This window comes from Mesoplodon mirus (assembly GCF_964341445.2).
Source record: "Mesoplodon mirus genome assembly, chromosome: 2".
NCBI lineage: Eukaryota > Metazoa > Chordata > Mammalia > Artiodactyla > Ziphiidae > Mesoplodon > Mesoplodon mirus.
The window spans coordinates 117013660-117028478 of NC_138977.1; the positions used below are offsets into that span (position 1 = coordinate 117013660).

The following is a 14819-nucleotide window of genomic DNA, read 5'->3' on the forward strand; positions in this document are numbered from 1 at the left end:
ACCTCAAGCAGCAGGACCTAACCCTGACCGGCAGGGTGTCACCCCAGCAACCTGGGACGCTGGGGAGACTCAAGAAAGCAGCTCACCAAACACCTCATTCAACACACCCTAATATCCTGCATACACAGCAGAGGCCAGCAGACTAGCCTTCATAAGACATGTGCGCCAGAGCGCATAACTACCTTGTTATACTGTGCCTAACAGGCTCAGCCACTTGACAGTAACATGTGCTTCTGAAGAGGTGGGATCCAAATTTTGCTATCAATATGACAACTTCTGACCCATTTTCCTCCTTTAAAATGGGTATACCACCTTTTTGCCATTTACCTATTTCACAAGTATAAGATGGGAACATTTATGATCTGACAACTTTAAATTGCTTTGGCTTCATGAAAATTGCATCTAAGCATTAAAAAAAATGTGTACTGTGGTAAAATACATATCATTATTATGACTTTCCAAGTAAAATTTGAAATGTAGAAGAAGACTCCAATGAAGTTACTAAGAGATCTGAATTAGCTTAATAACAAGTACATGTGGTATATTGTTTTGTCTGATTTAGAGATTCTAAGATATTGGTATAATCTTTACTAGTTGAAGCCATGTTCAAACTAATACCAATATAAGCATTAACAACTATAAAGGATAAGGTAATTCCTTTAGTCTAGACTAGTGGTTCTCCACCACAACAGAACCAATGCTCCCTTTTATATTGCCCCCAAAACAACGCGAAATGGAATTACTGACCCATACAGGATTTCAAAGTCAACAAAATGTCATTTCATTGAAACAAAAGAAAAGTGATTTATAATAACATAATATGTATTTCAACACATAAATGCTCAGGCATGACTGTACTAGGAAATACAACAAAGCAAGGAAATGCTTATTCCAAGGGTAAGAACCTGAACACTAAGTCTGTGCCCATCAGCACTTCAGGGCAAATCCCAGCTCTGCCAGAACTGACACAAGTCTTCATTTTCCTACTCAGAGTAACCAAGACTGAAAATATCACCATATGCAGAGACCAAGAAGGACACGTAACCACGGACGATTTGGGAGGTGCTGGGGCAGGCTCCACAGGGAACGTTCCCTCACTGGAGGTTTTGTGAGGTCATGGTCCAGGCAGGTAAGGGATCAACAGGCCAAGCTAAGAGATTTCTATTTCCACACCTCTCTAAACACATAACTTGCTCCCTTCATCCTCTATGACCTCTTTACAGATTCTGAGCTGGCCTCATGCCATGTCTGTCACCACCGCTGGCCTCTAGGAACATGCCAATTCTTCTTCTATCCTGACTTGCCAAAACTACAGAATGCTCGACTAGGAAACTTATTTTGCTATTATCTGATTTTGACCTTCATTTTAGAGGTTAGTAAATTTAGTCTGATTTAAAGTCATAAAGATTGTTAAAAGCAAGGCTAGAGGCCTCTTGATTACCAGGCCAGGAGTGTGTTCACTGTACCACATATAAAGAATGATAAGCTTAATATTAACGGATTCTTCCAAGAAACTGAAACTTAGTGAAAACAAACAACAAAAATTTAAAAGATAGACTGCCTGAAATTCCCCTCCATCCTTTTCAGAGCTTCACATAGTTTCTCTGAAATCAAGCAGGTAAAAATATTAGTAGATATCCACTATAATGTGTAATTCTTTTCATGATAAGAGCTTTATTTTATTTTTTAAAATAAATTTATTTATTTTTTTATTTATTTTTGGCTGCATTGGGTTTTTGTTGCTGCGTGCGGGCTTTCTCTAGTTGTGGTGAGCAGGGGCTACTCTTTGTTGAGGTGTGTGGGCTTCTCATTGCGGTGGCTTCTCTTGTTGTGGAGCACGGGCTCTAGGAGCGTGGGTTTCAGGAGTTGTGGCACGCAAGCTCAGTAGTTGTGCACACAGGCTTAGTTGCTCTACAGCATGTGGGCTCTTCCCAGACCAGGGCTTGAACCCGTGTCCCCTGCATTAGCAGGCAGATTCTTAACCACTGCACCACCAGGGAAGCCCAAGAGCTTTTTTTAAAATAGTGGCCTAGCATTCCACTGTTTGGATGTTCTGTATTTTGCTTAATCAACTGCTTCTTATTGGATATCTAGGCTATTCCTCTTCTAGTATTCACTCAGTAGGTAGTAAATAGTTAATGAATCAATGAGAAATGTTTGTAACCATCCAATTAAAAAAAAAACTGTCACAAAACAAAAACACAAAAAAGGACAAAGAAAGCAATCCCACTTACAAGGTTAAGACTGAGAATTAGGAAAAAAAAACTCTACAAATAGAATTGTCTTTTTAGAATACACCAAATTCTACATTATAACTACCCTAACAGTCAAACATGTCTTCTTCTCCATCCCCCCTTATCCAGCTATTTAACATTCTCCTAGATAACCATGCCAATTTGCAATGGAAAATTACCTGCATTTAAAATACACAGTCCCTTCGTGGCTTCCATCATGCTTTCCCCTCTCGGGATTGTCCCATTCTACTCCTAACCAGAGTCCTGGCAGAACAAGAAAAACAAAATGAACATTAAATTAGGACAGAGGTGATGCTCCATTTTTCTGCAAGCAAGTACAGTTTGCAATGGAAACCATAGCACACAGACACCACTGGGGGAGAAAGAAATGTGTTTAGGAAAAGACAAGTCAACCTCGGACTCAGGACTTAATCAGCAAATGCAATAGCAAGTTTGGTTCAAAAAGCCAACAAAAAACACAACTGCAGAAAACAACAGTAGCTAAAATTTATAGACAGAAAGTAGAATGGTGGTTGCCAGGAGCTAAGGGGAGGGGAGAATGGGGAGTTCTTGTTTAATGGGTACAGAGTTTCAGTTGTGCAAAATGAAGAGTCCTGGAGATGGATGGTGGTGACAACTATGACAATGTTACTGTACTTAATATCACTGAACTATACACTTAAAAGTGGTAAAATGGTAAGTTTAGTTATGTATAACTTACCACAATTAAAAAAAATATATATATATATACACATATGTAAGATATCTCTTTCAAAGCACCAGAGAGCTAACAAGGCACTGAAGAATTACAAGGCCAAAATCTGAGAGAAAAGGGAAACCCAGAGTTAAACAAAGTCTTAAAGCAAATTTTTCCCCTCAAGGCATCTGCTGATACTGGTAGAAAAGGCTGAAAAGCTAAAAAGCTGAACAGAGCTTTGGCCAGAGCTTTTGAGGGACTAAGAGGTCAATAATGAAAATTATAGCCTCCCAAGGAAGATGGAGGTTGCAAGAAACTCTCTAGGTTTTGTACTGGAGCTTGAAATGCCTTGATTCTAAGAGTTAGGAAGGAACCAACTCTAAACAGACTAGCCCTTGAAGGGACTGAAGGTCAACTTCAAATAATCTCATTCCCAGATTTGTTTAAGTGATCTGGGATTGCCACAGACCCTCGCCATCTGCCAGAGTTAACTTCAGTCTTCTCTAGAGGAAGCTAACACCATTGCAAAGCTCAAATTATAACTCTTCATAATCAATACCTGGCACTCAAACAAAAACAACCAAGCATAGAAAAAGATAAGCGTCTATGACTGAAAACCAAGAAAAACAACAGCCAAGAGCAGTAGGTCCACTGGGCATCTGCATAACACGAGTTTTACATATGTTTAATATTTTCAGGAAAACAAAAGATAAAATTGAGAACTTTAGCAGAAATATTTTAAAACTTTTTTCAAACCCTAAATGGAAATTCTGGAACTGAAAAATTCAATAATTCAAATTATAATTCAATGGATAGTTTTTTTACAATAGATTATACATAATTTTTTTAAAAAACAGGTCAGAAAAAAATATATACAGAACATAGCACAGTAATAAGTGATGAAAAACAGACTAGCATGTAAGAGACACAGAGAATACAATGAAAAGGTCTACCATGTATATAGAACTGGAGCCCCCAAAAGAGAGTAGGGAGAGATTGTGGAAAGAGCAATCTCTGAAGAAATAATGACTGAGACTATTACAAAACTAAAGAAAGCCATCAAGCCACACATTTAAGAAGGTCTAAGAAAAATAAACAGTACAAATGCAAGACAAACAAAAAACAACCACAAAAAAAAAAAGAAAACAAAACAAAGCAAAACCAAACTCCACCAGTTGCCATATAACAAAGACAAAGAGAAAAATCTTAAAACAGCTCAGGGTGAGGGAGAGGAAACAGATTATCTCCAAAGGAGAACAACCAGAAATAGTTGACTGACTTCTCCATAGAAACAATAAAAGCCAGAATGATAAATGAATAATATCTTCAAAATACCGGGGGGAAAAATAAGTTAAAAACAAACAAACAAAAAAACCCTGGTAATCTGGAACACTGTAATTGATGAAAATATCCTTCAAAAAAGTAAAGGCAAGCAAGGGGCCCTGAATACCCAAAACAATTTTGAAAAACAATAACAAAGTCAGAGTGCTTACACTTTCCAATTTCAAAATTTGCTATAAAGCTACTGTAATCAAAACAGTGTGGTACTGTCATAATAAGGCTCAGATCAAAGGAGTAGAGTTGAGAATCCAGAAATAAACCCATACATAGTCAAAAGTGTCAAGTCAACGCAACAGGAAAGGACAGTCTTTTCAACAAATGGTGCTGAGACAACTAGATACCCACATGCAAAAGAATGAATTTGGACACTCAACTCTCAAAATAGATTAAAAAAAACTCTTAGAAGAAAACTTTATTTATAAGGATTTATTTCTAACCCTGAAACTTAAGGAAAAATCTATAAAACCATGGATTTGGCACTGGATTCTTAGATATGGCACCAAAAGATCAAGCAACAAAAGAAAAAAACAGATAAACTGGACTTCATAAAATTTAAACACTTTTGTACATCAAAGGCCATTAACAGAAATGGGTGAAAAATGTACCACTCTGGTGGGAGATGTTGATAATGGGGGAGGTTATGCATGTGTGGGGGCAGGAGGTATATGGGAAATCTCTGTACCTTCCACTCAATTTCCTTGTGAACCTAAAGTTATTCTAAAAAACAAAGTCTATTTTTAAAAGGTTAAAATGGTGTGTAATTGATAAAAATATCAAATCACTATGTTGCACACCTGAAACTAACATAATGTTTTAAGTCAACTATACTTCAATAAAAAGATTAAAATGGTAAATTTTATGTTACATATATTTTATAATAATTTAAAAATTTTAATGGAAAAATGGGTAAAATGGCTAATTTTGTTTTATATATATGTAACCACAACTAAAAAAAAAATTTTTTTAAGGCAACATAAAGGCAACTTCAACAAAGAAGTATCAACAAGGGTGATCTTCAAGGAAAAAGAAAATTATCCCAGAAGGAAGCCTGAGGATACAGAGGGGAATGAAGGGCAACAAAATGGTAAATATATTAAATTAATACTGAAATACGAAATAACAGTAATATCATCTCTTTGGGTTTAAAATACACATAGATTGGGCTTCCCTGGTGGTGCAGTGGTTAAGAATACGCCTGCCAATGCAGGGAACACAGGTTCGAGCCCTGGTCCGGGAAGATCCCACATGCCGCAGAGCAACTAAGCCCATGTGCCACAACTACTGAGCATGTGCTCTAGAGACTGCGAGCCACAACTACTGAGCCCGTGTACCAGAACTACTGAAGCCCGTGCACCTAGAGCCCGTGTTCCGCAACAAGAGAAGCCACTGCAATGAGAAGCCCGCGCACCACAATGAAGAGTAGCCCCCGCTCGCCGCAACTAGAGAAAGCCCATGCACAGTAACAAAGACCCAACACAGCCAAAAATAAAATAAATTAAAAAAATTTTTAAATAAAATAAAATACACAGATTAAAATATCCAACATGTGGATAAGGAAGCAGGTAGGTGGAATTAATGTTCAAGAGTTCTAAGGTCTTTGCATGAGTCCAGGAAGAGGTAAAATTACTAATTTTAATTAGGCTTTTATAATTCAAAGATGTATGTTTTATTTTAATCTCTAGGGTAACCACTAAATAATAAAAATGTATAAATACCAAATTAATAGAGGGGGATTTTAAACTAATCAATCCAGTGAAAGAAAAAAAAGAGCATAGGCAAGACAAATTAGAAAGTAAATAATTAGATGGTAGACATAAACCCAAATTATCAACAATTAAATAAAACCATAATGGACTAAATATTCTAGTTAAAAGCGAGCTTGCAAAAACTGTCCTCGGGATTTTGATAGGGACAGCCACTGAATCTGTAGATTGCTATGGGTAGTATTGACATTTTAATAATATTAACTCTTCAAATCCATGAACATGGGATGTCTTTCTATTTATTTATGTCTTCTTTAATTTCTTTCAGCAGTGCATTATAGTTTTCATTGTACAAGTCTTTTACCTCCTTGGTTAATTCTTAAGTGTATCATTATTTTTGATGTGGTATAAACATACAATGCAATATTATTCAGCCTTAAAAAGGAAGGAAATTTTAACACATGCTACAGCATGGATGAACCCTGAGGACATTATACTAAGTGAAGTCATCCAGTCACAAAAGGACAAATGCTGTATGATTCCACCTATATGAGGTACTTAGAGTAGTCAAATTCATGGAGACAGAAAGTAGAATGTAGTTGCCAGGGACTGGGGGAGGGGAGAATGGGAAACTACCGTTTAATGAGTATGAAGGTTCAGTTCAAGAAGATAAAAAAGGTTTTGGAGATGGATGACGATGGTGGTTGCACAATATGAGTGTACCTAATGCCGCTGAACAGTACACTTATGTGAAAAATGTAACTTTTATGTTATGTGTATTTTACCACAATAAAAAATAAATAAAACTTTAAAAACTGAAATCAGAGTACGTTCTCTCAACACAGTGAAATTCAGCTGGAAGTCAATAACACAGAATTCATTAGAATATCCTCATATATTTAGAAATTAAGGAATATCATTCTAAATTACCTTGCATCAAAAAAGAAAGCACAATGTCAATTAGAAAATATTTTGAACCAAATCATAATGAAAACACTACATGTCAAAATGTGGGGAATGCAGCTAAAAGTTGCATTTTGAGAGAAACTTACAGACTTAAATGTACATGTTAGGTTGAAGATGGAAAACAATTATCTGTCTCAAAATGTTAAGGGGAGAAAAACAAGTTAATGAAACCTACAGAAAGTAAAAGGAAGTAAATAATAAGGAGTGAAAATTAATAGGACAGGAAAATAAGTAAGACAGTTCTCTGCCCCAAAACATCTTAAAGTTTTCTAATAGGGACAGATGTGTAAACTAACAGTCATTATATAAAGAATCAGTCTTGGAGTAAAAGTAAATTTAGGTGTTATGGGAGCACAGATAAGAAGACAAGTTAATATTGCTGGGAGTAGTTATGGGAAAGACATACAGAGGTAGTAACACTTGAGGTCAGCCTTGAAGAGAAAATATGCCAGGTGAAGGCATAGTGTGAGATTTCATAATCTGTTTAGAGGACCTCAAAAAGTCCTGAGTAGCTAGAGCTAAAAGTGTTGCCCAGAGGTTGCACAGGAGCACGTAGTTCAGCAGAAAAAGACTAAAGGTGTTAAAAGAGATTGCGCCCAACTGTGTCAAAGAGGTTGCAACGTGGTAAAAGCTTTAACTTTATCCTGCTTCTCAAGAGAACCCTATTTAATAAGCATGGAGAAAAGAAGACATACAGATGGCCAACAGGCACATAAAAAGATGCTCATCATCTAATTATTAGAGAAATGCAAATCAAAACTACAATGAGGTACCACCTCACACCAGTCACAATGGACATCATTAAAAAGTCTACAAATAACAAATGCTGGACGGGGTGTGGAGAAAAGGGAACCCTCTTACACTGTTGGTGGGAATGTAAATTGGTTCAGCCACTATGGAAAACAGTATGGAGGTTCCGCAAAAAACTAAAAATAGAGTTACCTATGACCCAGCAATTCCACTCCTGGGCATATACCCAGATAAAACTATAATTCCAAAAGATATATGCACCCCAATGTTCACAGCAGCACTATTTACAATAGCTAAGACATGGAAGCAACCTAGATGTCCATCAACAGATGAATGGATAAAGAAGATATGGTACATATATACAATGGACTATTACTCAGCCATTAAAAAGAATGAAATAATGCCATTTGCAGCAACATGGATAGACCTAGAAATTATTACACTAAGTGAAGTCAGAGAAAGACAAATACCATATGATATCACTTATATGTGGAATCTAAAATATTGATATGACACAAATGAACATACCTACGAAACAGAAACAGACTCACAAACATAGAGAACAGACTTGTGGTTGCCAAGGGAGTGGGGGTAGGGAAAGACTGGGAGTTTGGGATTAGCAGATGCAAACTATTATATATAGAATGGATAAACAACAAAGTCCTACTATATAATACGGGGAACTATATTCAATATCCTGTGATAAACCATAATGGAAAAGAATATGAAAAAGAATATATATATGTATAACTGAATCACTTTACTGTATAGCAGAAATTAACACAACATTGTAAATCAACTATACTTCAATAAAATTTTTTTTAAAAAGCATGGAGAAACATGATCTCAATTTTAAAGGTAAAAACTGAAGCTTGGGGAAAATATGTGACTTGTTAAAGGGAAAACTCTGTTTCTTCCACTCATCTCACAACACTTCTGACACCAGATGTGTGGGTTTTTCCACACCAAGAGATTCTCCAGTTCTTGGTGGACAGGAGGGGGGTGCTGTAATTCAACTCAATTCTGACATGGACCGCCTGGAGTTAGTGCAGACCCCTAGGTTAAGGGCTCAGTCCCACAAGACTGCCCCCGCTTGAGACGCCAGTCTCAAGTCCCAGGTTGTCATCTGTACTTCTCACCAACAGCCTATAAATCAGGGTTCTCCACATTCCTTCCTAAAAATTCCTAATTTGCTAGAACAGCTCAGAGAACTCAGGGAAACACGCTTACCAGTTTATTATAACAGATATAATAAAGGAGACAGATGAAGAGGTACATAGGGCAAGGTCCGGAACAGTCCTGTGCACAGGAGTCTCTCCCTGTGGAGTTTGGGGCACCACCCTCTCAGCATGTAGATGGGCTCACCAACCTGGAAGCTCTCCAAATACATAGTTTAGGGATTTTCATGGAGACTTCATCATGTAGGCATGATTGATTACTAACTATCTCCAATCCTCTTCCCTCCCCAGAAGACAGGACTGGGACTGAAAGTTGCAGCCTCCTAATCATGCTGTGGTCTTTCTGATGACTAGTCCCCAGTCTGATGCCATCTAGGGGATTTCATCAGTCTGGAGATTCCAAGGGCCTTAGATGCTCTTGTGTCTGAGGTTCAAAGACCAAATATGAGAACGAAAGAGGCTCCTGGCATCCCCACACTCAGGAAATTACATGGGTTTTAGGAGCTCTGTGTCAGGAACCTGATGCAGAGACCAATATCTATTTCTTATTGTCACAACTGCCAAAATAACATAGCCAAAAAGAACCAGATCCTGTACTAGCACACACACAATTCTTTTGTGTCCTAATCCACTTTTTAAAAAATAAATTTAATTAATTTATTTGTTTATTTTTGGCTGCGTTGGGTCTTCGTTGCTGTGCACGGGCCTTCTCTAGTTGCAGTGAGCAGGGGCTTGTCTTTGTTGTGGTGCACAGGCTTCTCACTGTGGTGGCTTCTCTTGTTGCAGGGCCCGGGCTCTGGGTGCACAGGCTCAGTAGTTGTGGCACTCGGGCTTAGTTGCTCCGCGGCATGTGGGATCTTCCCAGACCAGGGCTTGAACCTGTGTCCCCCGCATTGGCAGGCGGATTCTTAACCACTGCGCCACCAGGGAAGCCCTAATCCACTTTTTATCAAACAAACGCCTTTAGATAAGAAGTAAATACAGTTAATGTTATTCATCATAAAAGCCATCAGAATGAGTTAAGTTGATGGATATTACCAAGAAGAATGCACAACACAAGGCCATTCTTCCACAATACAAAGAACAAGTCACAACTCAAGCTAACACAGGTGGAAAAAGCAAGGCCAGCATTCAGTTGTGATGAGCTGTAACTCTGATGAAGAATAACTACTGCTTGGCAAGGTATTACCCAGGAGCCAGTGCATTAAAGATAGAGTAGCAAACAGAGAAATCAGTGTAGTACATTTGAGAGAGCAGAGAGGAGTGGTAGCTGGGCAGGACTTCCTCATCAGTTAGCTCCCAAGAGTGTAAGATCCGGCTCTGCTTTCTACATGCCAGAGGTGATAAGACCTTGATTAGCCACAGTCTAGCAAATTCAAATGCACGAAAGATTGAAGCACACACTAGAATATAGGTTTATTAATTTACAATGATAAATAAAACTGTCACACACAAGCCCAAATCTCTTGACAAACGTGAGGACTCCATTCTCTTCCAGGACATCAAGACACATGAAAAACCAGTTGTAATCAGACCCAACCTCACTGAAATCACAAGATTTAAAAATAATGACTCCAACAGCCCAGCAGTCACACTCCTTGGTATTTACCTAAATGGGTTGAAACTTATGTCTACACAAAAGCCTGCACAAAGATGTTTACAGAAGCTTTATTCATAATGGCCAAAACTTGGACACATGGACAAATATTCCATCTAGACAATGGAATATTATTTACTGCTAAAAAGAAATGAGCTACCAAGACATGAAAAGACATGGAGGAAACTTCAATGCAGATTACTAAGTGAAAAAAGGTAATGTGAAAAGGCTACATATAGTAGGATTCCAACTATATGAATTTCTGGAAAAGGCAAAACTATGGAGACAGTAAAAAGATCGATGATTACCACAGCTTAGGGGTGGAGAGAGGAATGAATAAGCAGAGCACAGGAGATTTCTAAGCCAGTGAACTATTGCATGTGATATTCTAATAGTGGACAAACGTCACTGAACACTTGTCAAAACCCAAAGAATGTACAACAGCAAGAGTGAACTCTAATATAAGTGAGGGACTCTGGGTGATGGAGATGTGTCAGTTTAGGCTCATCCACTGTAACAGATGTACTGCTCTGGAGCTGGCTGTTGACAGTGGGGAGGCTGGGCTGTTGTGGGCACTCTCTGTACTTTCTGCTCACTTCTTCTGTGAGCCTATATTGCTCTAAAAAATGGACTATTTTAAAAAATAATAATAACTCCATATATATGACCAATATATTCTACTCCTGTAAACATACTAGCATGAGAAGCCACACCATAACTCAGGAGATTGCTTGGTGAGCAAGAAATACAAACTAGACAAGTTTGATAAATGGAATACTTAATGGTGTTTGGTAAAAGTATCTAGACCTGTCTATCTCATAAGGTCAGTAACCCTAACAGTGAGATAAGAATCATCTCAAGTCCACTGGCTATAACTCCTGGATCCACCTCCACTCTAGGGCTGTACCAGGGATACGGTCCCTTTGCCTTCCCTCTTCAAAGTCTAAGATGGGTGCTGCCAACAACTGCCTTGGCGATTCTTTTGTCCTGACTTCCTGGACTGACCAACTCCTGAGATAACTAACACTTGTTTTTTTCCTTTAAAGATATATGACTACACTCAAGTCATCCAAGTGAGAAACTCAGAGAATCTTCCATCTCCATTGAGTGATGTTGCTAATCTGATTCGCTGTTGATCTTCACAAAATTACTCTCAGAGAGAGTACCAGCTTAGCGCCTCCAAATACTGTCCACAGCTCATAGCTGAAACAAAGTCAAAGTTTCAATCCTCCAACAGCTCGAATCACTTTACTACACGGTTAGTCTAAAAAACCTTGGGGTCTTTGAAATTATGAAGTAGGTTATTTTTAACACTAACCTAGGCAGTCTTAGGAATATTCCAGTGCCTCCTGGAGGTAGGCTCTTGCTGTTAATCTGTAATCTGTACCTTGAGAATGTCCTTAAAAGATTTATGGGAAAAAAAAAAAAAAAAAGGGCTTCCCTGGTGGCACAGTGGTTGAGAGCCTGCCGATGCAGGGGACGCGGGTTCATGCCCCGGTCCAGGAAGATCCCACATACCGTGGAGCGGCTGGGCCTATGAGCCATGGCCACTGAGCCTGCACGTCCGGAGCCTGTGCTCCGCAATGGGAGAGGCCACAGCAGTGAGAGGCCCGTGTACCGCAAAAAAAAAAAAAAAAAAAAAAAAAAAAAAAAAAAATTTACAATAACATACAGTTTAAAAAAATTTAACGGGAGAGGGCTCCAATCAAGATGGCGGAGTAGCAGGATGTGGAACTCACCTCCTCCCACAAATACATCAAAAATATAACTACAAACAGAACAATTCTCACAAAACACCTATTCTCACAAAACACTTCTCACAAAACACCTACAATTCTCACAAAAAAATTCTCACAAAACAAGTAGAAGACCTCAAACACCTGAAAAGACAAGAAAGATCTCCATGTAACCGGATAAGATGATAGGAAAAAAATAAAAAAGAGGAAGTGGGATGGGACCTGCACCTCTAGGAGGGAGCTGAAAAAAAGGAAAGGTTCCCACACCCTGGGAGGCCCCATCACTGGAGGGGAGATCAGCCGGGACAGAAAAGGAGCTTCAGAGGCTCAGAGGAGAGTGCAACAACCAGTGTGCGGCAGGCAGACAACAGAGAGACCTACACAGATCGTCTGTGCCACAACCCTACGTCCCCCAGTCTGAGACACACATCCGCTGGTACCGGTCGGGGCTGGGGGCTGAAACTCGGGGTGTAGAGGACAAACCTGGGGAGAGGACTGGTGTTGGCTGCGTGGAGAGAGCCTGAGGGGCTAGAGTGTGGCACAGCCACAAACGGGGGTGGTTGCAGAAGCCTGGGCCCGCCCTAGAAGCACAGTGCCACTGATCAGTGTCACATGAAGGGACAGCCTCTGGCTCCATGCACAGGCCCCTTGCGGGCTTTGGGAGAGCACACGCCATCCACTGCCTTGGCCGGCTCCTGCCTGGGCAAGCTCACTGGTCCCAGCGGCCACCCAGGCGGGCTCCCATGCCAACAACCACCTTGGCAGGCCCCAGGAGCAGATGCCAGCAAGTTGCCCATGCACAGAGGTGGACCTGAACGACAGCAGAACGCCAGGGGTTGCATGACTCAGGAAGCAGAGGTGAAATCTCTGCCTGCAGCTGCATGAGCTGCGGGTCTGCGCCTCTGTCTTTGTAAATTCAGCACCTTTGAGACATCTGAACGGACAATGGGTGCTCCCACGGCTGGGATGGGTATGGCCTTAGCAGCTGTGGGCTTTGTGGGCACATGAAAACAGGGACTGGGCCAGGACAGGGTCTGAGCTGCCTCTATAGCTCCCACTGAAGGTCCAGGTGCACAACTGCTGCAGTCCTGGGACCTGATTTCAGTGGGTCTGCGCTGGTGGCTTTGTGAAAACAATGCCTGAGAGACACCAGGGCCAACTGCCAGCACACCCAAGGCTGAGGCAGGGCCAAGGGCAATGGCAACAAAAGTGTACTTTGTGAGCCTGCACAACAGGTGAAAGGTGACATAACAGAGAAAACTCACCAGTGAAAAGCTCTCGGGAATTCCCTGGTGGCGCAGTGGTTAAGAATCCACCTGCCAGGGGCTTCCCTGGTGGCAACACTGTTTAAGGATCTACCTGCAAATGCAGGGGATACGGGTTTGAGCCCTGGTCCGGGAAGATCCCACATGCTGTGGAGCAACTAGGCCTGTGTGCCACAACTACTGAGCCTGCACTCTAGAGCCCATGCTCCACAACACGAGAAGCCACTGCAATGAGAAGCCCGCATACCACAACGAAAAGTAGCCCCCACTCACCACAACTAGAGAAAGCTCGCACGCAGCAATAAAGACCCAGCACAGCCAAAAATAAATAAATAAAATTAAATAATTAACTATTTTTTTAAAAAAGAAAACCTCCAGCAGAGGAATACTCAGTGGCTCCTCTCCCAGGGGGAACACTCCAATCCCACCTACCTTGCACTGTAGCTCAGAAACACAGCTCAGAAACGGACCTGAGGGCTTCTACTCCAAAAACTAGGGAGTAGACCCTGCCCCTGAAAGGGCAGTGACAGCCACAGAGCAAAGAGAAGGCCCCACTCAATATCCAGGGCAGGCTCTGATCACCACAACACCAGTCACACTACCTATCAATGGGATAATGCCAGCATACACTGAGGAAAGAGGTGGCAGACACCCATACTAAAAACAACCCTCACACCATAAATATCAAACCCATGCAGGCTCCACAGGGATGCTCTCACATAAAAATAGCCTCCAAGACTAATAGTCTCTTATTTTTATTATCCACTCCATCAATGGACAGATCTTCTAGATAAAAAAATCAACAAGGCAACAGAGATCCTAAATGATACAATAAAACAGTTAGACTCAATTGATATTTTGAGGGCATTACATCTAAAAACAAAACAAAAAAACCCAGAATACACATTCTTTTCAAGAACGGAACATTCTCTAGAATTGACCACATACTAGGGCACAAAACAAGCCTCAACAAATACAAGAGTACAGAAATTATCTCAAGCATCTTCTCTGACCACAATGGCATGAAACTAGAAATCAACCACAGGGAAAGAAATGAAAAAAAAATGATTACATGGAAACTAAACAACATGCTACTAAAAAACCAATGCATCAACAAGGAAATTTTAAAAATTTAGGACTTCCCTGGTGGTCCAGTGGCTAAGACTCCATGTTCCCAATGCAGGGGTTCTGGGTTCAACCCCTGGTTGGGGAACTAGAGCTCTTATGACACAACTAAAGAGTTCGCATGCCGAAACTAAAGATCCTGCACGCAGCAACAAAGACCCCATGTGCCGCAACTAAGACCCAATGCAGCCAAATAAATAAATATATATTTTTAAAAATACACTAAA

General features: G+C 40.3%; 1 protein-coding gene across 3 annotated transcripts in view; it reads right to left on the reverse strand.

Moving 5' to 3' along the window:
• The window catches only part of TBCE (tubulin folding cofactor E), a 114279-nt gene that overhangs the window by 33607 nt on the left and 65853 nt on the right, over positions 1 to 14819 (reverse strand). For all 3 annotated transcript variants that reach the window (XM_082635027.1, XM_082635025.1, XM_082635026.1), the window contains one exon: positions 2414 to 2498. In XM_082635027.1, the coding sequence (XP_082491153.1) occupies positions 2414 to 2498 (85 nt within the window). The remainder of the gene's footprint in view (positions 1 to 2413; positions 2499 to 14819) is intronic.